This window comes from Hylaeus volcanicus, chromosome 8 (genome assembly GCF_026283585.1).
Source record: "Hylaeus volcanicus isolate JK05 chromosome 8, UHH_iyHylVolc1.0_haploid, whole genome shotgun sequence".
NCBI lineage: Eukaryota > Metazoa > Arthropoda > Insecta > Hymenoptera > Colletidae > Hylaeus > Hylaeus volcanicus.
The window spans coordinates 860,551-886,494 of NC_071983.1; the positions used below are offsets into that span (position 1 = coordinate 860,551).

Genomic DNA, 25,944 nt, shown 5'->3' on the forward strand with positions numbered 1-25,944 from the left:
GGACGCCAGTGTTTCCAGTTGGTGGAGAATTTTATTCCAGGGATTTAGCTTCAATAATCGAATGAATTTTGTCACGCCAGATTATCACCATTGACGGTTAATTGCCATTAACGGTTGCCAGATGACGCGAAGTCGTTTGCAGAGTAACTGCGGCCTAACGAACCTATCCTATGTAGTCTCGACGCTCATTCTACGATTATCCGGCGTCGGTTTACCGTTTCAAGAAATTTCCTACTTTAAGGAGTCGCGTAAACACTTGCGAAGGAAAACCACAGTGAATGGGTGAATCAGCTGATTGGAACTTTAGGAACCTGTAGCCAAAAGGAACATATTTCTCGATCGTTAATTCGAGGACACTTCCCACCTTTGATGAATAGTTGATATACACCTTACACTGTTATTATATAAATTTTTATTGTTAAATTCTTTTTCAGATGTGCATTTAGTAACAGCTAATAATCTTAAAGTCTTGAGTGCCACGTTAAATCTCATTGAGGAACTATCGAACGCCCGTTACACTTGCATACCCCATAGAATAGGCTCTTATAGTCCCTACCAGTTGCTTCACCGCGTGGTTACCCTTAAAACATCCGAAAACCTTTCGAACAAGACAAATTCGAGATCTACCGGGGCCCCATGTAATATGGAGGCTGTGTCACCGACGCGGATATGTACGGATAAAAGGAGTGGGTCGAGACCCCCTGCGTTTGATAATCGTTCTCCTCGTGCACCGTGTATCCCTCGGGAGCCGAGTAATATTGACTGTGCACGCACGCGAACGACTTGGTCGGGCTCGTAACGTCCGTAGGGTACTTGAGGGTCTCTGGGTACTTGGGTAGATCGTAGGGTTTCGCCTGCAGTTCCGAGTACTTTGGTACAGCCTCGTGATACTTGGACGCGGCTACTTCGTGGTACTTGACGGTCTCGTAGCACTTTGCGTCCATGTAGCTCTTGGCGTTAGGTTCGTACGGTTTGCTCTCGTGATCTATCGGGTACTTGGTTGGGTCACTCGGCCAAGACGATCTGGACAGGTCGTAGGTGGTCTTGGTGTCGTGATAGGTCGGCCTGTCGTACGGTTTGATCCCTGGGTCCGTGTAGAGGCGTGGGTACGCGCAGTCGGAGGAGCTGGTGGAGTCCAAAGAGGTGCCTGGAGAAGGTAAGGTCGTTCTGTGCATCATGATTCCCATCTGCTCCTCCGGTTTCGGTTTCCTTCGACGGGGCTGATACTGGAATTTGTGTCGAATTAAGCTTCGATTGATTGCAATGTTGAGGAACATTTCAGGTGATTACCTTGTAGTGCGGATGCTGTTTCTTGTGAGCGTTCCTGAGCCTCTCCGCCTCCTCTATGAACGGTTGCTTCTCACCGTCGCTCAGGATTCTGTCGAGGCGCGTTAATTTTTAGCTGACACTTTGCCTCAAAATTAGACGAGTAGTTTACGATTGTAGTATCGCGACTTTCAGAATTACGTTATATTTTTGAATAACGATGTAAGTAAAATATAATATTTTAAAGCATGGAACTCTAGGTTTCAAATCACCAAAACTTAGAAAACCATTGAATCCTAGGTTTCTAATTACCATAGCTTAGAAAAGCGTCGTTCGAAAGTTCAGAATATTATTTTTTACGAGATTTTTATAGTTCAGAATTTTATTTTTTAATTAAGTTATAGAACATCATATTAGACTATTTTTTGGGTGATTATAAATACTTGTTCAGGTATCTTTTTTTATTATCACCGCGTTAGATGACAAAGTACCTCCACAATTTTCCCAGTGTTTTCGACAGCTCAGCGTTGTGCAGTTGAGGGTACTGATCGGCCAACCTGCGCCTCGCTGCCTGAGCCCAAACCATAAACGCGTTCATGGGGCGCTTCACGTGGGCGCTTCTTCGTCCTCCCGCGCGTGAAGTCACTGGGAGTAAGGTCCAATCGTATCCTGTGAAATTATCCATATTATAATATAAAACTTGCATGGTTAATTAACGAAAGAACCCATTAAGAGTCTGATTGCACTAACAGCGCTGTTTTCTTTCGATATTTTGCTTGGTAAAAACATTTACTTTAGTAGCGTTAGCCTATCTTCACGCGGAATTGGATCGTAAAGGAATAGGAGATGAAGGGACACCTCCATCCTTTGCTGGAGGAAGCCAACCCTTGGAGCAGCCTTCATTCTTTTTTTTTATCCTCGACGGTTCCCCACGCAAACGCGATACGTAGATTTTACGAGTTGCAAATGAAAGAGAGTTCCCGAGCACGGTGGTCTTTATCGGTCGATCGTTTGCTCGCATTAAGAGACTAATTATTATTGCTGGCTTCGTCTCTATCTCGCGAAACGAGCGACCGCCGCACCGTGAAAGGTTATTTGGGTCACCAAGACATTTCCGTTCGAAGAAAGTTCATCTCACGAATCTGATAAGTAAATGCATCTATCAATCGCGTGCAATACTTTGTTCTAATTGTTATAAATTCTTCCAGGAATGCTGCTAGGAACGTAGAAGCTATTTTGAATATTTCGGATACCAGTATCGAACGATGTGTTAAGCAACGCCATATTGGATGATTGAGGATCTAGAAGAAAATGTTTTACAGGCGATTATTTTATGTTCCCAAAGGTATACCCATACATTTTAAATTAATTAATAGATACTATATGTTTTGATGGTGCAGGATAATGAAAATTACACGTGTTTGCAGAAGAAAGACATGAAAGCTATTGCTGATCACATCTGACGACGTAAAAGTGATGTTTCATGAAGCGTTTAAAACCTTTCGGGGCAATGGCAGATCACGATGAAAGATTCGAGTCATGAACTTTCTACTGCCGAGGTGCCGAGTGAGTACTTTGTCCAGGAACATCAAGTGTCTAAAGACGTTCATTTGTCAGGCTTTGGGAACATTGAACATTTATATTGTTGAATTATTGGTGATTTTAAAAAGTAGTAATCATGTGTGCGAGAATAGAAGACTAGAATGTAGTCTATTTTCAGACTATAATCTTTCTAATTGTAATGAGGTAAAATTGTATTAATATTCGCCGTTTGTAAAGTGGTGCCATCTACTATGCGGCACCAAACGCGTTCCCCACACTTACTAATTATGCATACGTACACGTAGGAGTAGTTTAGAAGGCAAGCATGTGCGATTAGGGGCGAAAGCCATACGCTTCCAGGCCATTTATATTTTTCGCGCGAAACTTTTTCTATTCCTGGCGCTGTCTAGGGTGCGAGCCCTTCCGCGTTTCCACGGAAAATATTCTTGTTGATATCGGCGAGGACCTCCAGCGGCCGTTAAAGGAGCCGACAGAGATGCCGCGTCGGTGAACCGTGTCCCTATGGTAATTAGGGACCGAATCCACAGTCTCCAGGGCTCGCACGCTCCTGGTGACACTTCGCCACGTGCAACCTTCCTTGCTTCCTTTTTTTTTTTGTTTAACGATCACCGATGCGGCAATTAGAAACAGAAACGTACGCATAATTTCCAGGCGATCCCTCCAACGATTTCTTCCTCTTTTTTTTCCATTTTCGGAGAGGCAGTTTTGGGACTGTTGAACGTAAAATAGATTTATGCGCGTTGCACGCTGGATTCGTTTTAAGGAGACGCGGGTTTATTGCTCGTCGTCGAGCTCGTTTCCCACGACGGAACGCGAGATGTTCTTGGTGGTAATCTTTTCTGGCACTAATCAAAGGCACGGAAGGATTGTGGATGTTGGTAATAGTATTTTGCGATTGAAAGGGATAGAGGAATTTGAGAAAAGGTCTGTTAGAAATATTCATTGTTTAAAGAGGTACCACTGGGTTCCCAACAGAGTACCATTGAATCCACGGAAAGAATGATGAAAAGCCGTACGTTAAAAATTGTAGCTCTCTCTCGTATTCTAACAAGTCAACTGAAATCTTAGCGACACTCGTGCCAACCGTCGCCACGTGCTCCAAGCGAATCAAGATACACGGTAACGGGCAATTGATTAATCGTCCGAGATGGAAACGTCTTGACCGAGAACTTTCATTCTTTCCTGAAGCATGAATGGTTTCTTAGGGAAGATCGGGTACACGGTTGACAATAAGGGGTTGTAGCCCGTTGAATGAACCGGTGTGTCTTGCCATTCCGGTCATCAATGGCGACCTGTCGTCGACTCTGGCTACATTAACTCCTTTGCAACATCGCTCGTTAACGCCGGTAGTTTCGTTAACGAGAAGGAGACAGCCTTAAATGCATCGACACCTCCTCTCGTCGAGGAATAACGAGATTGGCCTGCCACGTGCCACGAGATCTATCGATCTCTATCGCCTATTTAGTCTCGCGCACGATTGGGTGTCAAAATATTGCGATCCAATCTTCCGTCAAAATTATGATCTTTGAGAAGTAGCTCGAGTTTGCCAGACAGGTGGACCAGTTAACTGTTTCCTTTGTTTTTGTATTACATCCAATTGTTTGTGCAATGGGGTTTGTGTTACGTTTATAATAGCAGCATCTGACTATGCCTTGTTGTTGCGCAATACTATTATGTTTGATACGCGACGTGTATTGTGCGCGAGAAGAATACGAAAGAGTAAACTTGATTTCTACTCAAAATCAGCAACGTGTTTGCTCTAAGTGACAATAAGTGGAACCCAATTGTTCATAAATTAACACCTCCGTACTCACAATATGTGTTTTCCTCTCAAAGATTATTCTTTCAATTTTGCATACCATTTATAACCAAGATGCGATCTCTCGGTAGAATGATAGAACTAATAGGACTGTACACTTCAAATTAAAGTAAACAAATTTTGTTTGAATTTTTATTCGACTCGCTTCGAAACAGTTTGAAGTGCATTAAGAAAAAAATTATTAAATGGGACAACTTGATTGAATCAGCAAATAAACCTCTTCCGCCAATACTTTCAATTTTTGCTAATATTTCCAACGTTTGCTTGAATCTTTTTCTAGAGTTATAGCGTTGGAAATATTTCGAAGGTACAATTTCAGTCTGTCGACACATTGAAAGGAAGGAGTTCGAACGGGACGCGTCCTCGTAAATCGTAGCCAACTTCCATTGCCCTCTTGGCTCCACCTTCTGCCATGTTCTGCTTGCTTTCCTCCCCTCTCCCCTTGAGAGTCGATCCATCTCGGATTTAATTTCGTACTAGCATAATTAGCGTCGGTGGCAAGCGTTCAGCGGTTTCGCTCTGTTCGCAGCACCTGTCGCTCAAATCTTCCTCGGAATCGTCTTTCCGCGGTTCTCCGCTACTCCTTCCCTTCCTCCATCTCTCTGCCTCTTCCATCATGCTCAGGCCGTGTTTCCCTCCAACCGGGCTGGGATATCGCTCGGATAAATCTGAGGAGCCAGCCACCGAAGCCGGCTTTCAGCGCCAATTAAAGTATCCTCCCTAAACGACCCGATAAAGACACCCGCCTATGCGCTCGACCTGACGACCGCAACTACCGAAAACGACGATCCACGCCGCTTAGGGGACGGTATACGTGATTGGATATGTAGATTTGACTGCAGTTGCTTTTTGTACGATGTACAGTCGGACAATATAACGATGAGCATTCCTTATTACATTGATCTTTTGGCTTGTAAGTTATAAAATCACTCAAAACTGTGGAGCAGCTCTCATTATTAAAAGAAATAAACCTCTTTTCGTATAATACAGAAACATTTGACCAAAGACAGAATAATCGAGCATTGACCAAGCTTAATTCGAGATAACAACCTATTACAATTCACTAGACGCTGGCATGTAATATGCAGAAAAAAATAAAATATTAAAAGAATATACCTGTTGAAAAATGTCTATTTCTATTTCTCTTAATAACGTCATACAATATATAGTCAAAGTAAAATGTTAAAAAGTATACCTGTAGAAAAGAGGCCTATTTCTATTTCTTCTAACAACGTCATACAATATTAAGAAATATACTTGTTCAAAAACAAAAACGTTCTATTTCTATTAAGGGAACAGGCCACATAAAGTCAACACGAGCCCTTAGATAATAATTTAGCCCATCGTTGATAAAATAATGAAACAGTCGAACCTTGCAGCAACTTGCCGACAGCGTCGTCCAAGGAGCTGGTGCATTGCTCGCCGCTCGATGGTCCAGGTTTCGATTCCGTCGCTGACGATACACCGTTATCGCGGTGAGCCTCCATCTCATTGAATACTCTCGTTAATCACTTATCTATCTGTCCTCCACATTCGCGACACAGAAAACGAACGCCTCGTTGTCAGCCCACGAAGATATATCCCCGCTAGGGAAGATCTCGATCCTCCTTCTCGAAACGAAAACGAATTTCGCCGAAACGCTGAAATTTATCGGTCGTTTGTTTATCGTAGACTCGTCCTCCTTCACGCAAAGCGCAACAGGCTCATCGTAAAGAATCGAAGCGGATAGCGGAGGTCGATAATTAATCCCAGGGGTTATCGTGGCTCGTAACTTATCGATGACTTGGACCCTAATCCTTCCACGACGACTTTTATCTACGGTCCATCCACTTCCGTCACTTTCTCCTCGAATCCTTCAGTTATCGAGGTCGATAAATATCGTTCGCCACGCGTTGACGAATTCTCACCACCGAACCAGGAACTGTTCCTTCCTCCAGGAAGATTAATTAATTAATCGTTCACGTTTCCGTTGAGATGCGTAGACGGAATAGATGGGTTAGGTCATCGAGCTAAGTTCGAATTCGACGTGTACTCGCGAACAATTTTATCGCACTGATCTGCCACCGATCGATCTCGATTGGACCGCGAGAACAAAAGACACCCGTAACGGAGCTGAAAACGTGGCAAGCGGATCAAGGAGACTCCGATGACTGACTGACTGACTGACTGACTGACTGACTAGAGAAGGAACACGGACGCGAGATCGACGAGGCTGTGGAGGTTCAGGGACCAGGCACACAGGTTGGTCCACGAAAGAGGCAGAAACGTCGAGCACACGTCTGGCACACGCACCAAACGTGGGATGGTAGATCGTGGAGGCGGTTCCGTGGACCACCTCTGTCTCTGGTGGGGGGCAGTACCTAGGATCTTCTTCCTTTTCTCGACTCGTCTCCGCGTCGAACGGATCGCTTCCTTCGATGTCCTTCGCGCGGTTTTAATTTCATTTAATTTATTAGAATTATTAGAATCTAACACCAGCGTTCGTAATGATTATTAAATGTATTAAATAATCGGCTGTCCCAAGAATTTCTTTCGTTTTATTAGTTAGTAATACGTTCACAATATATCATGTTCTTTGTTACATTACCGAGTTGTTTAGGATTCATTTTTAATCGATCAATATTTAATCGCATTCGGTAATACATAAAATTCCTGACCAATTCCGATCATCTTAGCAATTAGCCAAAGAAAAAGTAACGTAATTTGCCACTTATGGTACGCGAATGCTCGTCTCGCATCCCATGGCGTGTCTTGAGAGTTTCATTAGAGGCGTACAGCTCGCGGCGCAAACGAGCCTACGGAATCTATTAATTAAGATTATCTCGTTCGCGGATCGCTTCCCTCGCTTCCCTCCGTGCGATTATTTGATCCTAGCAAACAGCGTCGTCGCTCGGTGAATGCGATTAGATTATATTATCGCTCGACAGCGTGCAAAGGAATCGCCGTTACGTGAAAAACTAAAAGAACCGAGAAACACCCGGTGACCGTGACGGTTGAATTCCCGCTTCTTCGCGCGCGCTTTATAATTAGATCATCCCAGGCGATTCCGCTGCGACAGATCGTCGGGGGTAGGGCCCTGCGCACGTGACGCTGCGCAGCGACTCAATTTTGCAGATTAGGCGGTTTTCAAACTTGTTGGAAGTCAAAAAGTGGATACTCTCTTCGAAAATAAGGCTAAAGTAACTTCTGTAAGATAGAATAAAATCAAATTTGATTTGGGGCCTGAGATGAGTGGTAGACTTAAAATGACGAGAGGAGAATGTTTGTTGAGCGTTAGTTCACGTCTGGGAGGTATGCAGTGCACACTATGCAGTGCACTACTCGTCGTGTACTTTTTTCCATGCTCGCCGTGGTTGGCGGCCCTAGACGGCCCTTGGAAAAAAGTGCAAAGATCGAGGGAAGAGTACCCATCGGAGTAACAGGCCAACGAGGAGGACCTGCCGAGAGGCATAAATCCAGGGGCGAGTTTGAGCGGTCTCTTTTCTCTCTCTGGTCGCGCGGCTGCACACGAATCCGCGGGTTGACAGTCTCCGTCTTTCTGTCGAGCCTAATTATACAACGAATTTAATGAATGAGTGAGCTAGCAAAGACAGTGGCCCATACATGAGCGTATATAAACCACGGTCAATGCCGTGTGGCGGCTTTTGTGCGAGATCAAAGGGGGAGCATCTCGCTCGCACTTTACAGGATTAACTCTCGCGCGGGCGCTACGGATCTCTCGGAAACGCTCGAGACACTTGGACGGATTACGGATAGCTACGTTTTTATCCCGATGTTGACGAGTCTATCGCACGGAAACCCTCGGCTCGAATCCTTTTCACCACCAGTTTCGTATCACGCGGCGGTCCTGAGTTTTTGACCCTCGATGACCACTTTCGCATGCGTGCCGGAGACTCTGAGTTTTCCACATGTGATGAGGGATATTCTGGTATGAAGGAAATGGAATGGATAGGGATAAGGTGAAATTGCATTGAATTTTCTTGGGAAAGTATTGAATTCTCGATATCGTTTTCTTTTAGACTTCTTTTAGGAAATAATAAAAATGATGAGTCCTTGCGATGCAAGAAACTATAATTAAACGTGGACATTAAGTATTCGATGAATTAAAGCCCTCAGGGGCTGTAGCAAGCTCGGATCAATTCGGCTGGCATTTACCACCTCTTTGTGCCGCCTGGCTTTATCATTCCCTGAAATAAGTTGTTGTCAGACATTATAGGCTTTTATTAGGTGGCTACAAAGTATGCCCCCCACCGGCGCGCAACAAAAAATGGCTTTGTCCGAGGGCTGAGAAGCTCTGTTTCGACTCGCGCCAAGTCAATCGGAATTAAAATCGGTTTTCAATCGGTGCTCCGAATATCGAGGCTGATCGCGCAATTTCCTCCCCACCTTCGCATACAACATGGTTGCATCGTTTCCGCGCGATCGCGCGCACATTGTCGAGCTGATTTTTGCGGTGCACGCGAGCGCCATTACCGCGGCTGCAACCGAGCCGCGATTACAAATTTAGCCGACCGCGAACAATAATATTGATTTCACCAAGCCGGAATTTTGCTCTTCCTGGGATAAACATCCCGAATCGCGCACGTGGTGCCAATATGTTGCCTTCGTTCTCGGTATACGCGTCGAAGGAGAGATTCGTTTCAGGGCCGTCAGCCCTCCCACACCCCTCTCTCGGGGAAACGTGCGCCGTGATTTTCCCTGAAGAAGGACTCACCCTTATCCCGTGACCGTTTCTCGCGAAACCAAACAACTCCCTGCCAGGATTCCTCTAATGCGTAACGAACATTTTCGGAGACTTCGATCCGTGACACTTATCCATTTGGGGGTACTGTTCTGGGAAGGAGACGCGTTCACGATTAGTTTACTGCTTTAGTTTCTAGAAGAGAGTCGTACGATGAAATTTTAGCTGTTATCGCTTTGGAAAGGCTGAAGGTTTATGGAAATCTGTGTCGGTGGAACGAGGCTTTTTTAAATGCGAGGGTAGTGGAAGTGATCGCGATAGAAAGTTAGCTTTAAATCTCGAAACTCTACCTTCCATCGATAGGTCATAGCCCTCTGACTGCAACCTTAAGAAAATGATCAACAACTTACATGACAACAACAGTTCACAGCTGCTGCTCTCTTAAGATGACTAAAATTTTGGAAATTCCAGACTCGTTAGCCTGAATTGGGGAGGTGACAACGCGTTTGGGGGACAGAGATACCGATACGAGGGGAGATAGCGAGCGTGGCGGATATAAAATAATGATTTCAGTAATTCCCGGGGGTCCTGCGTCGGTACTCTGTCGGACACTTGAAAGGATCTCGAAGAGAGGGCTAGAAGAGCCGACGCTGGGTACCCGACACATGTAGCCCCCCGGGTGGCGAGCACCGCAACTCTTGGACCCCCAACGGTGACACGAGCTGAGGGACATTCTGCACTGTCATCGAGACGGCACGTTGTCATCGCGTAAGCTCGAGCCTACGTGAACGCATCTGGGAGATTCGAGGTCGTGCGTAATTTCATCGATTGGATAGGAACCAGAACCTAAAGACTAGATATTTTGGAGAATTTCTTAACAACCAGAACCTGAAGACTATACACTCTGGAGAGTATATTCAGAGTGAAAACCTGAGGACTGCACAGTCTAGAGAGTCTAGTTAGCAGCTGAAAATCAGAAAATCATTCAACCCTTTGGTGTACTACTGATGCATATGCACTGTATCTTGCTGAAATCTCTAAGGATGGATACTCAACAAAGAACATTTGTGTCTAACGTTAACGTCGCGTAACAACAATCTGAAGCTTCGATACTTAAATACAAATAGTTGAATGGTGGCTTCCGGTCTGCGGCATTTCATATCTCAATCAGCTGATCGTGCAGCTGCGCATACACGAGAGGCACGTGTCCACGGGTTTATGCGCGCAAAAAATTGAATTGCTTATATCTTGATAACGAAACCTCGGATTGCAAACTGAAAAAGAATCTTTCTATTTGTATTAACATAAGGAATTGATCTTGAAAGGTTTCTCATGTTTCGTAACATTTTACATACGATTGGAAAATTTAAACAGACGTGGACCTCGTCTTATTGCAGACTTAAAATGAAAATTTATCAGTTCAGGTGATCTGCTGTAATTCTAGGCTGCTGATTATATGCATTTGTACGGAATACGAGCACGAAAAGTATATACAATAATATCCCAAACGTGGTAGAGAAACATTTGCCCGTGTGCAAAATGAATTATTATATCAACATTCGTATAATGATTTCTGATTTTATCTCGATATATTGCCATACATTCTAAATGCGTACATCTGCAGCATTTGTTAGTAACATAACTACTATATTTTTCATTTCGAGGATGTAACCTAGGACTGATTATATTCTCGAAAAGAGCTCCTCGCAGCTCGAGATCCCGTGGACGAGTGCAAGTGCGAATTGCAACCATCAACGCATTACGGACTTGGTGCATCGCCAGGAAAATTGCACGCTCCTCCTTGATGACGTCGTAACTGCCAACGACCGGTCGACCAATCGCCGCCCCTGCGTGGGAGGGAGGAAGAGGTAGGAAACAGGATGGAGGGAGAGACATTGAAAGGAGAGGATAGATAGGTGGAGCGAGGAAAGACCCGATTGGTCCTACTCCCAGAGGATATCGTAGCCATGGAAACTCTCGGCGATGAGGAGAGTCTACTTCCAAATAAATGATACCAGGGGAGGGATACCTGGAGGGGCTGATAGTTGGCTGAGGAATCGAATGACTAGAGAGACGTTGCGTCAGGAATTTATTCGATTCTTGGCAATGTCGCCATTTCTGCTCCAAAAGAGACACAGATGACGAGAGGCGTTTAGTAAGTCGATCGAGGAGTGTCCTTTGCGATTCAAACTTTCCTTGATCGTGAAACTGTGATATTTTTATTCAAGTACTTTATATTCGATTGTTATTCAATAATACATGTTAGTGACATATTCTTCGTTGTTTGATTCGCAGAAACCTCAAGAGGTCTCGAAAAATCTTGTTATTTTTTCAGCGTCTTCAATAATTTAATTAATGTTTAAAACTGATATCTGTATTCCAAGAAGCAATAGCGTTCTATTTCAAATCTAATACTTGGACTCATTAATGAAGTTTATCTAGCAGGCTGTGCCTTAGACGTGGCTCTATTGACTCACTATGTATTTACAAATCTAACGAAACTTCAGTCTCCACAAACAGTTCAGTTTCTTGGTAATTCGTAGACCGCGGATTTTATGCATTTATGATATGAACTAATATAATAAATACATCCAAAACATAATCAAAAGGTATGTGCATAATAAAAAAAAAAAAAACGCGTGCCAGTACCGAGTGGATGTTAAATAATAGATATTTTTCATTCTTTGGTAAATTTCAATAAATCTGTCCCCTCCCCTAATAATTTCAAGGAAACTGTTCGCCGCTCATAACATTCAAGTCACCTTCCCCCCAGATGTCTCGCTCGGACCTTAATTACCTCGAATATATTTCGAAAAGAAAAACTTTTCTTCTGGCTACATTCTGAATTCGGTCATGCGCATTGCTGACAATGAGTATTTAACCGCTCGGTCGAAAGTTCCTGGCGAAGCCGCGCGGTCGCGGTCCTCTCCTCTCCGTTCCTCTGTCCCTTTCCCCTCGACCACTCGCACGATCGGGAAGCAACAAGTGTTAGTGTTAACCAGCTCCTCGCCGTCGCCCCGCCCCCAACCAGCAGCCGTGGTCGGAGGAATCGGTGGAAACTGCCCTGAGGCGATGCAACCACCTCACTCGAGCGCCGATCGCGCCAGCATCCAGAAATCATCCTCGTCGTCGCATATCGGTTTCTCTATCGCGCTCCGGCATTTCCTCGCTTGGAAAACGATACCGTGCCGCTACTTGGACGCATTCGACCAAATCCTCTTCGTATACGCTGAAACAAAGTGCCAAGGAAGTGCCATCTCGGCGATTTGCCGATTTCCCAAGCCTCCGAACACCCGATTCCATCGATTTCTCAAGGACAACGCGATTTAGACACCTGTGAGCTACCGACGGTGTAGCGTTCAGTGAGTTTCGTGCAAAGTAGCGTCTGTGATTCGGTGATCAAGTGCTCGGGGCCTGGTATCTTAAGAAGATACGACGAGATCGTTTCGTGGCCCAGAGAAAGCGGAAGCATCGTAATCTGCCGGCGGTGAGGAGAAAGAAGATCGAGAAAAAAAGTGTTCCAACGATAGTGGTTCCTAGAAATCGAAGAAGCTTGGAATATATTCGCAACAGCTTCGCGTGGAACGTCGGTGTCGCGGAGAGAGGCCTGCCGATAGCGTAAACGAAGAAAGGGAGCAAAACGTTCGCGGTTGCACAAAGAAGAACAGATTAGGAGTGCCTGCGGAGCGACCGCGAGGAAAAAAGAGGACCGAGATCTCGAGCACAGCCTGACTATGCGATCCCGCGGCGCATTTGTTGCTCCGTGATCGAGTGAAAAATTCATTGAAACCCTGCGACGTCGATAACTCGCGTCAGAGAAAACTACAGAAGGAGCATCGACGTCGTGGAAAGAAGTTGGCGAAACGGAAGTGACGCGTGTACCATGATAAAACGGTAACTTCGATCGAAGAGAGTTCTCTGGATCGAACGATGAACGGTGCGCGATAAACATTATAGATTCGGTTCGTACAAGTTCGTCGCGCGTTTTTTCCGTTTGTTTTCTCGTTTTCCCTGTCGCGAACAAGGACAAGATGAAGGACGTAATGGGAGAGACGTCGGGTACCATTTCGTCGAGCAATGCTGGTAATAATAGCAACGGTAACGTGAACAACAATGGAATGGCATCCGCTGTTGCGGCAGCTGTCGGTGCCAATGGCGGCGAAAAGATCAGCGCGGCGGTCACCAAGGTTCTTCAGGGATACGACTGGACCCTGGTACCAGTTGCTACCAAGTGAGTTGCCCGTTCGATATTATACGCTGGTTGCTTTTACGCTTTATTAACCCTTTCGACTCGACCTTTTTCTATTTCGATTCTATTTGTCCCTTTTTTTAAATTAATTCCATCGAACTAGAGTTAGCCATAATTCAAAGGCCGTAGACTGATGAAAAGGGTCAATTTGCTTCGGTATAGATGATATTCATTTTCTTTTCGTGTACGTTTCTATAAATCTCACTTGTAATTTGGCCAAAGGCAAACAAAAACATTCTTTAGGACATATATTCTCACTAGAGTCGAAAGAGTCAACTACCAGCTAATTTAGAAAGAATTTACAGTTTAGGACAAACTTTTCTAGGTTACTAGAATCAATTTCTGCATGTTGTTATTAAGTATATTATAAGGTTTGTCTGTTTCTAAAAATTGAGTACTGTAGGATAGACAAACAACAACACAGTAGTGAATCGAGTCATAAGTAGACTGCCCATTTAGAAAGATCGCTAATCGGCGTTGTGATTGGTCGGTGGTTTCTCGTTAATAATTCAAAAAAGTGGATACGTATCGAAATACGTATCGATTAAATAGTTTTCACGGAAGTAAAAATAATTTTGACCGACCTTGCCACCGATGTATACATCGACGATTTTCATCGATACGATCTGCTTATTGACACGCACTTTTCTTGAAGAAGCACCATATCCAATATACACGATTCTTGGTTATATAAGAGCAACGGCACGTACCATTTCTATATAAACAAGAATTTCTTTTAAATAAATATAGTACACTCCTTGTTCGTGTTAAGTCGCTAATAACGTGGAGTTGATGCGACTCTAAACTTGCATTTAAAAGAAATAACAAATCCCAAATCTCCTTTTGAAAAACACCGTACATACTCTCCTCTAAAAATGCAAGCTTCTACATGTACTCCAAGTTCGTAAATCCAAACTTCTGTATTCATGGAAACAGGTTGCAGATCCGTCCCTCCCACCTACCCTCTCTTCCGTTAGCCAGTGTCTTCGAAGACGTTTTTAATCACCGCGAGTCGTATTAGCAGACATTAACGCGCGAAGCCCTCGCTAAGCGTTTTAGGCATGTAGGTTCGCGCGACGGAAAAGAATGGGTAAAAAAAAATGCAGAAAAGTCGAAGAAACTACGGGGCGGTGGAGAGGAGAGTACGAAGGAGCGTAGCGCAGCTTGAAAAATACGTAACGCTAACTTAATTATGACGCACTCGTTTCCTCGGCTTGGGAAACGGCTGGTGGAAAAATGTCCTCGGTTGCCAATTAACGCAAATTAGCTAATTAATGCCCGATCTCGTCGGCTCGCCTCTCCATCTCTCTCTTTCCTCCCGTCTTTCCGTCAATCGCCGACTCGTGGGAAACGAAGATCGAAAAGGACGAGCGATACGAGGAACGAACGCATCTTTTTTGGTCGCGTATCGAAGAAGGGGACGAATTAATGGCGCGTCTCGTTGCGCCATACCGACGATCGTTACGATTCGATAAAATCGAAACGCGTTCCTAGCCGGGGGAGGAGTGACGCAATCGTTCTGATGGCGCAGCGAAGAATCGACTTCGCGATCCGTCGTTCGACGTACTGTTTACGCGCGAGAAGAACGCGTTTCTTCTGGCGATGCTCGTTGATTTTGCCACTCTTCTGACCTCCCAATATCTCCTCTTGAGGGATATTGGAAGGTTAACATTGCAAACCTAAATGCCACTTTTATACCATCGTACAATCTCAAACTCTTTCTTTATTCAAACAAAATAACCCACGAATTCTCAATTTCAATCCATTGGTGAAATCTACCAATTTATTGCACGATGCATCTTCTAGCGTCCGAAAAGTACAATTTTTCCACCGCGTGGTAAACATGTTTCGGTAGAAATATAGAAGATATCGCGTATAGGTGAGAGCGGGGCAGGTCACAGAAACTTTCGTAGTTGCAGTTGAAATCTCCGAGTGTATCGCTATGCACGTCGCCTTATCGCTAACCCTCAATTACACGGGGTTATCTCGGGGTAGCTAAAGGGTACGGTGTTTATTCCTGGCGATAGGGGCCGATAAAATCGACTAGTTTTAATTCCCATGAAACCCATGAGAATGCACCCCAAACTATTGCGTATTTCCTGTGTTTGTTCAAGGTAATACCGCGTATTTTTACTTCCCCCCTTCTCGATTTATCGCAGGTCGGCCGCATCACGTCTATCTTTGAACCTCAATGTGAATTTCAAAATAGGGAAGAGTCACTGCAATAGCGAAAATAAAATCGTGAATCGGAATTCTTGGAGGATTTATTATTTCTTACTGGTAAGAAGCATCGGTATGTTTTTGTATTAAAAGAAAAATAATTTGTCGATGGGAACTCGAGTTTCGTAGTAATCTAACTATGCAATTATTAACGAGTTACACTTTCTATTACCTATGCGATGCAAATTTATTTTCTCTGATTAGTCCAACAAAAAATTGAGAATTCGAGGAACTTTTTATTTGATTAAAGAAAGACTATTTTTAAAAACGTATCTTTTCATATGGAAGTATTCGTGACGAAACGTGTGACTCGCGGAATCGCGACGAAGCATCAAATAAGCACATGTTTATGTACACTCGCGAAATAAAAATAAGAAAAAAGGAAAAGAAACATCGAGAGGCTGCAGCTGGTGCATCGCTTGACAGAGCCACGCCTACGCGTCTCCATCGGTGTACTCTCGCGTGCAGGTAAACGAGGTGTAAAGACTCAGGGATTTTTTCGCGTATCCAGGTAAACCGCGCGCACAGCGAAGCCGCGACTGGCGTGAAAACCCTTGTTAGTAGGCCCACGATAATTACCAACGGCTCCTCGGGTTTACACACGGATTTAACGCCCCTCTTATTTCAAAGAGGCCGAAATATTATACGAGCCTGCTTTCGAATCCTTGGCTGCTTTTTATCCGCGTTACTCGCTTCTCGCGGTCTTTCCCATCCGCGAAACGCTCTTCGAAACGCGCTTCGAAACGACGTTATTCGCGATCTGAAGTCGAGAAATTCGTCTGGAATTCGCGGTTTCGAGTCCTTTTCATTTGTTTTGTTTGGAAATATTCTGTTATTGGAAATATTCTTTTTATCTTCAAAATACACGCAGAAACATTCCGTAGAAGCAAAAATCTACCCCGTTCATTCTCTAGAAATTAATTTCCAAATAATTCTGAAAGCTTCGTTTTGGAGTAATTGTACAGGAATAGTCCGTTAGAGGCGCGTATCGTTCGGTTCCTGTTTAGCCTCCAGTGGTTGGTCGCTAAGTCCTCGAGCGAGGCTCGATAAAGTCCATAAAGAAAACAGAAACGTAGAAGGGGGTACGGCAATCACGTCAGTCACGTCGATCCCCGACGTCGACTGGACGGGGCAGCAGTTTTATGAAGTCATCTTCTAGGAAAGAAAGGAATACGTCCATTCCTGCTCGTCACCCGTTGGCAGCGGCGGTGTTATTTTAAGGCCGGTTTTAAGCGTGCCGCGCGACTGACCTGGGGGTAGCGCGGATACAGAACTCCACGCGTGGATGCAACTCGTACGTCTGTCCGTCTGTCTGTCTGTCTGTACGCGTACCAGAACACGGTGCCTCTGGTTATTTTCTTCTGCAAGTCATCCGACAGCCGGGGCTGTTTTCGAGAAATCCCTTCTGGGGGTCTTCTCTCTCTCTCTCTCTCTCTTTCGACGCTTCTGGTCTTCGAAGCGATTTCCATTCTGACGAGATCTGTTAACCCTTCGACCTCCGAGCTAAGTCATTCGATTCTTGATGCAGAGTATAAAATATGAACGAATCGATGCTAGGAAATCATATTTGATTGTCTTATAAGTTACTGCTACTTGCGTGAAACATACCTTTAAATGTTATAGAAAAATATAATTTATAACTAATTAAAAGTAAATAAATATATATAGATTTAGTATTCATCAAACCAGTCAAACTGGCTAGGTGATTCAACTATTGGTAACCCACTCCTAGACTTCCTAGGACTTGGGTTCGAAGAAACCAATCGTTTCCAATGAAGATAATGTCCTCGAATTGCAGGGGTTCCGGCGACAAAAGGGCGGCCCACGTGAAGAGGCCCATGAACGCGTTCATGGTGTGGGCCCAGGCTGCCAGGCGAATCTTGGCCGATCAGTACCCTCAGCTTCACAACGCAGAGCTCTCCAAGACCCTAGGGAAACTTTGGCGGTGAGTTTGTCTGCAAATTACATGTAATACTCCCTAGATTAGACTTTCTCTTTCCTGGAACCCTACGAAACGAATTCGCCGTGAAACGAATTCGCTGCGTAGAAAAACGATAGACAGGGCGAGGATTTGCGTCTTTCAGGCTTCGTTTCTGGCGCGGAAGCACCGTCCTGATCAAATTAATCGACACCACGTGTCTCGAGTCGCGGGCCTTAGCAGACACGATCAGATAATGACGATTCTCACGGACTTGCTATAGTGGAGAGCCACGTGAATCTTGAGAATCTTTTTCTCTGATCAGTTGAGCTACTTTGGCCAATGATCCGATCCAGAAAACGTCGGCTGGATTTCGAGGGCGATCCACGCGACCACTTGTTGCGCGCCCGTTCTATTTTTACAGGCGAATATCGCGGCCAGCTTTTTTTTCCAGGAGCAATTACACACTCGCACACATTCTCACCACGTGGCGCCGAGACCGTACACGTGGTACGACCGTTCACAGTTGACAGCGTTGCTAGCTCGACACTGTCAAACGTCGTCGACCGTTTTTCCCCCAGTCTTTGAACATTTTTTTGAACAATTTCGACACGTTTGTGCTTTACGCCAGGATGCTTCCGCTATATAAATAACAATCTACAATATATAGTCCAACGAAACTTGTGAATAGATCACGAATTTAAACAACTACGTCGCTGGTACGCATAATTCCTATAATATTCGAAAGCTCGAAAATCGGAAGCCCAAGGCATCGTCGCGCTCAATATCGAGCGAAGCGGAACGTTCGACAAGATCGATCGATAAGAGGGAAGAAAAAAAGTCGCCATAAGAAAGTCGCATGATCGAGACGTACCGCGAAACGTTGAACCACTCGAGGATATTTCGTTTCCTGGTCGAGGCTAACGAGATGCCTCAGTGGGTTCACCGGTCCACCAGGATCACAGGACGCGCCGACAAGAACCCCCGCGGCGAATCATTTTACAATGCTCGATCGCGATCCCGATCGCAGATCGAACGCTTCGTCGATCTTGCTCTTGGATGTGTTTAACGTCAAAATAGAGCACCGTGGTGTATGCCCCTTCGAAACGTATTGTTTTCGATGCGTAATGGCCTGTGATTGTCATTACATAGAAATTTTTTCTTTACTTCTTTACCTCAATTAAAACTCTCTTATGGTTTCATCACGGACTCCAGCGACAGGAGGAAAACATACCTATGAGAATGGTTCCCTAAGTTTCGGGCTTCTAAAGAGTAATTATTTAACGCCTTTCGAAATAGACTCGAGCATAATTAACACTGGCTACCGGAGCTAACAGACCTTCCCGACGGCGCGCAGAGTTCTTCATGGACATTCAGTGAAAACGCGTCCTATAATAGATAGGAGAGATTTCACATGACAATTTCAAATAACGAATAGAGATAATAACTGTTAAATTTTAAATAAATGGTTCCTGTACGAATACTTATTACACTGACTGTATAAACTAGCCGCTGGGCTTTCTGGGTACCTTACCACTGCCAGCAGGTGTAGCTATTGCTTTCAGCAGTGTAAACGTGATAATAAAATTAAATGCACCTGGTTTCTGGGATTCGACATGTGCACAGGAGAGTTAAGTGCTTAAACTATCTTCAATTACGTGATGGTTTAATAATAGGCATACACATGTAATCAGCGTGAATAGGTTAATTAAATGATTAAAAGTGTCACATCTAACTGCAACGCAGAGTCTCTTAGAACTTTATGATGATAATATCGTGGTTGAATTTGAACCTCGTATATCTATAAAGCTCCTGTCAAATATTTTAATTAGCCCACCCTGTGATGTAGCTTGGCCATTAGATGTGTACACGTATGTAGGTGGTTGCGTGCGTTGCGCGAACAAAGTATCGAAGGTTCGACAAGCTCGTCGAGAACGCCTGGCACGAGAGGAGAGAAATTTAAATCCCACGAGGACGCGGTCGAGAGGTGCTCGAGCCGCGTATCTCTCGAGTTGAAACGCGCGAGATGTTTTGTCACTGAGAACGAGCGAGCAAGAGAGAGGAGATCCATCTGGTCAATGGACTTTGGCTCCAAGTTTTTTCGACTAGTAGGGCCCCGAGACGATAGCGAACCGTGTCGCAGCCTCTCTTTTTCCTTGCCAGATGCAACGCAGGGTCAGCTAATTTAGTTCTCCGTGCGTCCATGTCATTTGTTCATAGTTGGTGTCGAGGCTCGCTTATGCTGTCGTCTTTCCCGTCGCATCGGAGTCGATACTGAAAGTGTTAGAAAGTATCGTCGGAGAGAAATCGATTACGCAGGATAGAGACGGATTGGGTGGATCACTTTCATTTTGAAACTTTTTGTTTACCTACCATTTTCCATAGATTTTTTTTTTTCAATATAGCCTTCTATGTCTTTCTATATACAATTGAATCATGTACGATAGTATCGAGTTGTTCCAAAAGTTTCTTTCGTGACTTGCACTCAGTTATTTTGTGTGACAGTGCTTATATAAATAGACAATTCAATTTCTTAGATGTTAATGTTGTAACAGTAACGAAGCAAAATGGATCGTACGCGATTCAATAATGTAGCAATGTAACATTCAAGAAAAGACCACTATTCGTATTCCAAGCCTCATGGTACCAACTGACAAAGTCCAAGCCAACTATAAATCAAGAAACGACCAGGTCTCCAGAGTTGAACGTCGAAAAAATCGATTTAATCGGATAAAAGTGTAAAGTCAATCGAAAAGAAATCACGTCGCGAAACGGTGTAAGTTGGAAGCGCAAAGGTTAGACGCACGGGTGTCTCGAGGAAGAAATGGAAACCGCGAGGGAGACGGTGACACGTTGCTTCCGTCAGATAAGATGCATTTACCTGTTCGTCACGGGCGTTATTTGCACGAGGTCTCGAGGAACGGGGCGGCTTGGGAGGGGGCAGGTTCGGAAAAATTCACCTGACGGGGACAAGGCGTTTATTGTGATCCTCGGGGGCGCTTTATCGGAGGCAGGAACCGACACGGCAGCTGCCAGCACGCGCCAAGGATGAACCGAGGATATCTGTTTTCGTTTTGTCGACAAACACCGGCGTCTAATATCCGAACGCGATACCTTTCAAGGCGGAAGAAAAAGGAGAAGATTTATTCCCGACGCCTACACCTGGTTCCGCGTAGATATCGATACCGATAACGATTGCGAGCCCCTCCCTTTTCGCAAATAACAGCAAGAAAAACTCCAGACTTCTAATTGCTCGGTCTTGTCGATTGAATTCATAGGGGAAGCATGCAAATCGTAACTATATTTTTAAAAGATTGTCGAATATATGATTTTTTTTTTAGATAAATTGTAAATTGTAAATTGTCACATTCGCAACGAATAGCAAATCCGTGGATGATCGTGCCCCTATCTTCAATCATCGTCTATAATATAACGCGAAAAGTAAAATTTTGCAAGAAATTGCTGCGGCCGCGCGGAGGGAGACCAAGGATGTCTTCTCCCGAGTCATCTTTGCTCTAATCCCACTCTTCCAGGACTCAAAGGCTCTCCTCCAGGCCTGAATTTCGTCCAACGGAAACGATAACGTGGCGAATAAAGCGTTCGCCGTGGAATTGTTGCTGGAATCCTGGAGATCTCTCGCGGCCACCACCGGAAGAGCTTATCGGGCCGCGACTTTACGAGCCCAGTGGGAACATAAACACCAGGAATTAAAGACTAACACGGATGGAGTTTGAACGGCGAGGACCGCGTGCTGTCTCGGCCTCGGTGCCACACGGTTTACCCGCGTGTGCGTCAGCTCCGCGCCCTCGAGACTCCACGCAGCCAGAAACACTAACCAGACCTCCCATTTCGACTCCTCGAGTGTATCGCGCGAGTCATAGAATCGCTCTCGTTCCCCAGCCTCTTCTGGTGCCGGATACTCGCAGGCCAAGGGAATCGTATGCGCGTGTGAACCCTAATCGCTTCGTGAATCAGTTTGGGTCGACGATGGATTGCACGCGTTGGGCCGCGCGATTATTTTCTTTTCATTTCTTTCAGAGCTATGGTCGATAAGTCTACCATCTAGCTGTGAATTTTATCTTTGTTGCAGGTTGCTCACTGACAACGACAAGAAACCCTTCATCGAGGAAGCTGATCGCCTTCGCGTGATCCATAAACGCGAACATCCCGATTACAAGTACCAACCCCGTCGACGAAAACAGAATGGACCGTCTGGAAGAGAAGGCTCACCCTCGAGGAACCAAAGCAACGTCACCTTCAACGTGTCCAGGCTGAAGCAGGAGCCTCCCCTGAAAACGGAGCACTCTCTGAAACAAGAGGACATGAGTCCCAGGGGCGCGCAGAGCCTCAACTCGCCTCAGAGCGGAGACAGCTCGTCTCCACCTACTACCCCCAATCAAGGACTCTCCCCACCGACCCCTCCTACCACTCCTCGAGGGCAACATTTCGTCAATCAGGTAATTAGAACTTTTCAATTTCAATTTTTTTTTTATTCTGTAGCGATTATGATTTAAAACTGAATATTAATATTCCAGCATTACGTGACCACCAAAATGAAATATTCTACCAAACAATCGTGATATTATTCCGCAAACCGATCCGTTTGTTTGTTGCAGGGCAACCAGCCACAGCAGAACAGTACCATCTACCAGCAGGATCTCGTGTTGACGTCCTTGAACGACTCTCTGCATCAGCAGCAATGCGGAGTCGACTTCCGGTACATCCAAGGTGGCGAGGAGCTTCCAATCGAGGATGGCCAACTGAACGGACTGGGAACCCTGGGAGGTGTTGGTCTGAACATTCCCCTGAATCTACAGGAGTGCGAGGTCGAGAGCAACGAGCTAGATCAATACCTTCGACCTCAGGCGCCACTGGTCCACTCATCTACCCCAACGACCACCTCATCCCCGTGGATATTCAACAGGTAATTTTGAAATTTCACGATCGTGGTATTTTTTATGCATGAACCTAATTATTCGGAGGATTACAAAGCTGGAATAATTAATTTGTGACAGGTAGGAAAGGAGAAGAGTTAGCTTATATAAATATAAAAATCTTTATAAGGTGGAGAAATTATTAAATTGCTAGCTTGTTGTTGTTTCGTATAACAGGGAAGGATTTATATGCGTTGAATGTGAGCAATTAATTAGTAATTAATTAAAATCTGAAAATTGCTCGTGTGATACATGGTTTATGTAGTTTTCGAACGGCATCAAGAGTAGGACACGATTTTTGGTAGTTGAAATACGCGACGCCTAAACAATAATCAACGCTTATGGAACGTGCGCGTTAATGTAAACAGCTGATTAGGTCATGCTATAGGTTCGTGCCGAATTTTGTGCTAGAGTTTAGAGCGATGCTTTAAACATACCTTTGAATGTTTATTTTATATATCATTTTCTTGATATTTGTGCTCCCTAAAAGTTCCTACAACATAACAGAAACTAATAGTAATCTTAGAGCGAATCTGCTTAAATGAACATACTCTTCAAACACACTCTTTAGACCGCTTTACCATCGTAAAGGTGCAGCCTGGTGCATGAAGCAGCAGTTGATCGCGAATCTGTTGGAAAAGGACGTTCGATTTTCGTTTCCAGATACGAGGAGGAGGAGAGACCGAACAAACGGCACTGCTCGGAGCAGACGATTCTCGAGTCGTCCTGGGACGACAGGCCCCAGGAGATGGTCAGGTACCACGAACTCCAACCACCCTTGCCCTCGATGCAGTACATATCCTCTTCCCACAACGCGCACTACTCGCACGCAGGTACGCAGATGAGCCACCCCCACGTGTCAACGTCTTACGCGCAATACCAACGTTACGTACCTGGCATCGAAGCTTGGGCCCACTACATGTAGAGTAAACCTAATCTAATATCGCGGAGAGTAATAGCACCATGTCGCTATCAGTCCAGTCACTTGACGAAAATATTCTTATCATCCAGCTGAATTTTTTACACTTTCATTTAATCGTTGCAGACAAGGTGTAAATAAAATAGCGAATCGTTGCGTGGATTACATTTTGTTCAGGTTCCAATAGTTTTTCAGTTTTTTTGTGTAGGGTCAATAGTTTATAACGATGAAAAATTGGAATGGGAGTGACTGGACTATATCGTTGAAGAATCGTCTTTGAGCGTCCAATCGGGGACGTCGGAAAATAGCCAAATATGCGAAGCAGTTAACGATTAATTGTAGCGTTAGGTGTTTTATGTTTAAGAACGCGAGAAGGGGGGGGGGGTATAGTGTCCGTGATTTTGTCACACGAACAGCGCAGAAACTCGGTGGCTACTTCGTTTCAGGAATGCTTGAAGTCATCTAAAAAGCAAATACTCGAGCAGGAGCGAATCTAGACTTTCGAAACGCGAAGCTTATGATTTTTAGGGATGCTTCTCTTTTATCTGAAATGCTTTTACTATGGGACAAATGTTATTGATCAGTGGAATAATTATTATTCCTCCGATAGTGGAAATAAAAGTTATATGTGAATATAAATTTATTTAGAAACTATATTATTTGAAATTGTTTAATATGCATTGCTTCTTTAAAAAGAAAAATTCTTCTTTTTCTTTAGAGGCTCTAATAATTTGATCAGTGACTTTAGATAATCAATCAATATTTGTTAAATCGAGTAAATCACAGCTTCGAAGCTCCTGGGTGCCATAAACTTCGCTAGTTGAGTCAATGCCATCAAAATTCGAGAATCTTCGAGTTTCTGATGTCTGACCATAACATCATCAGGCAATACGCGTTACAGGGGATCGAGAAAGCGATACGCGTTCGCGTGCACGGCATAGCAGAGGCACGATCTTACTCCATGACATCATTCCATGACAGCCGGCCATTCCAAAGCGCAGAATTTCAGGCTAAATAAACAGTCCGCTCGATACGGTGCCCCGCGGCGATCCAAATATAATAAGTATATAAGGCACGAACTATAAACTGACCGCTAGCGAATCGTGCAGTTTGTTATGCGCCACGTGTACCAAAGTGTACGGCACACTCTTCAAATAAACTCGCGAAACTCGATCGGTCGCAATATCCACGTGGCGGAGATTTATTTGAAACTAGGAGGAAAAACGGGTGGACCTTGAACCCGTCTTCGAGGATCGAGTTTGCATCGTGTAGAGTCGCTATTGCACTCGAAATGCATCGAAAGCTTCTAATGAAAAGCATCTAATGAAACACCAATGATTAATTTATTATCATATGTATATTTATTATTGAGATCCACGAAAATCCCATTTCATTGTTAATTTTGAAATCGAGGAGATGTCCATCTTAATCGATATTAATAACGTTTTATTATTTACAATATTATTCAAAAATTGTAACATAATAACTTAGTTATCAAAGTGCACGCAAAGTTATTAAAGAAATCATACAAACCAAAAAGCTGTTTATCTACCATTCGTTGGATAAACCTTACATCCAGATTAGAGATTGTTCATCCCTGACAATTTTGTAATTTATCCAAAAAGGGAAGATCGTGGCGCCGTATCGAGCTATCGGCAACGAATTCAACGACTATCAAAGCACGCTAGGTCACGTAATTAACGCAGATGCTTAACCTCTATTCGTTACTACGCTGACAGTCGTGCTTTTGTACTTAGCATATTTATTTTACCGCGTATAAAGAGCCCACTAAAGCGTAGATGATCAGTCGTAATATGTGAGCGTTATTACGAGCGTTTAAAGGCTAATTTATACACATAAGTGTCCGACGATGTATTCTAATTTTTAGGAATAAAGAGATCATTTTGAGAAAAACACTTTTCGTTCAATTTGTAACATCTCCTAATGCCACCTGACATTTCCTGAAACATTTCACATTAATTTCCCTTCTTTACCAGATCACCTCTTCGAATATCATATTCTCCCGATACCAAAATGCAAAATCTTGGCCAGAATTTCGATACGTCCCAAAAAAATGTGCCCCTTGAATTAGGCAACCTGTACTAACAGATATGTCGGGACGGTTGCCTGCTCATAGGCAGAAACGCGCCACCTCTTCGCATATCATGTTCTCCTGTTACCAGGAGTAAAAATCCGACATTTCCCATCGCAATTTTGAACGGAGCAATTTGCAACATTGTTAAACCAGAAAATATCAGATATGAGGCGAAATTATAGGGACATATCACAGCAATGAGGAGAAATTATAGGGAAATGTACCAGGAAGTAAAGGGAAATATACCAGGAAATGGAGTAATATTAAAGGGAAATGTGTA

General features: G+C 44.2%; 2 protein-coding genes across 3 annotated transcripts; one reads left to right on the forward strand and one right to left on the reverse strand.

Annotated features, from left to right (window-relative positions):
• Nucleotides 1-22: 22 nt before the first annotated feature.
• LOC128881423 (transcription factor Sox-8-like) lies at nt 23-6,885 on the reverse strand. Its single transcript, XM_054132446.1, has 4 exons — nt 6,021-6,885; nt 1,758-1,935; nt 1,291-1,378; nt 23-1,226 (listed from the first exon to the last, which is right to left on the reverse strand). The coding sequence occupies exons 1-4, from the start codon at nt 6,133-6,135 to the stop codon at nt 624-626; spliced, it is 984 nt and encodes a 327-aa protein (XP_053988421.1). The 5' UTR covers nt 6,136-6,885; the 3' UTR covers nt 23-623.
• Nucleotides 6,886-10,947: 4,062 nt separating this feature from the next.
• On the forward strand, nt 10,948-25,464 carry LOC128881012 (transcription factor Sox-9-B-like). Of its 2 annotated transcripts, none has more exons than XM_054131650.1 (5): nt 10,948-13,560; nt 17,615-17,743; nt 21,807-22,173; nt 22,333-22,640; nt 23,314-25,464. In XM_054131650.1, exons 1-5 carry the CDS (start codon nt 13,361-13,363, stop codon nt 23,573-23,575), a joined length of 1,266 nt encoding a protein of 421 aa, XP_053987625.1. In that variant the 5' UTR covers nt 10,948-13,360; the 3' UTR covers nt 23,576-25,464. The 2 variants fall into 2 exon arrangements, with proteins under 2 accessions (XP_053987625.1, XP_053987624.1); XM_054131649.1 differs by having other exon boundaries at nt 10,952-13,560; nt 17,597-17,743.
• The last annotated feature ends 480 nt before the right edge of the window (nt 25,465-25,944 follow it).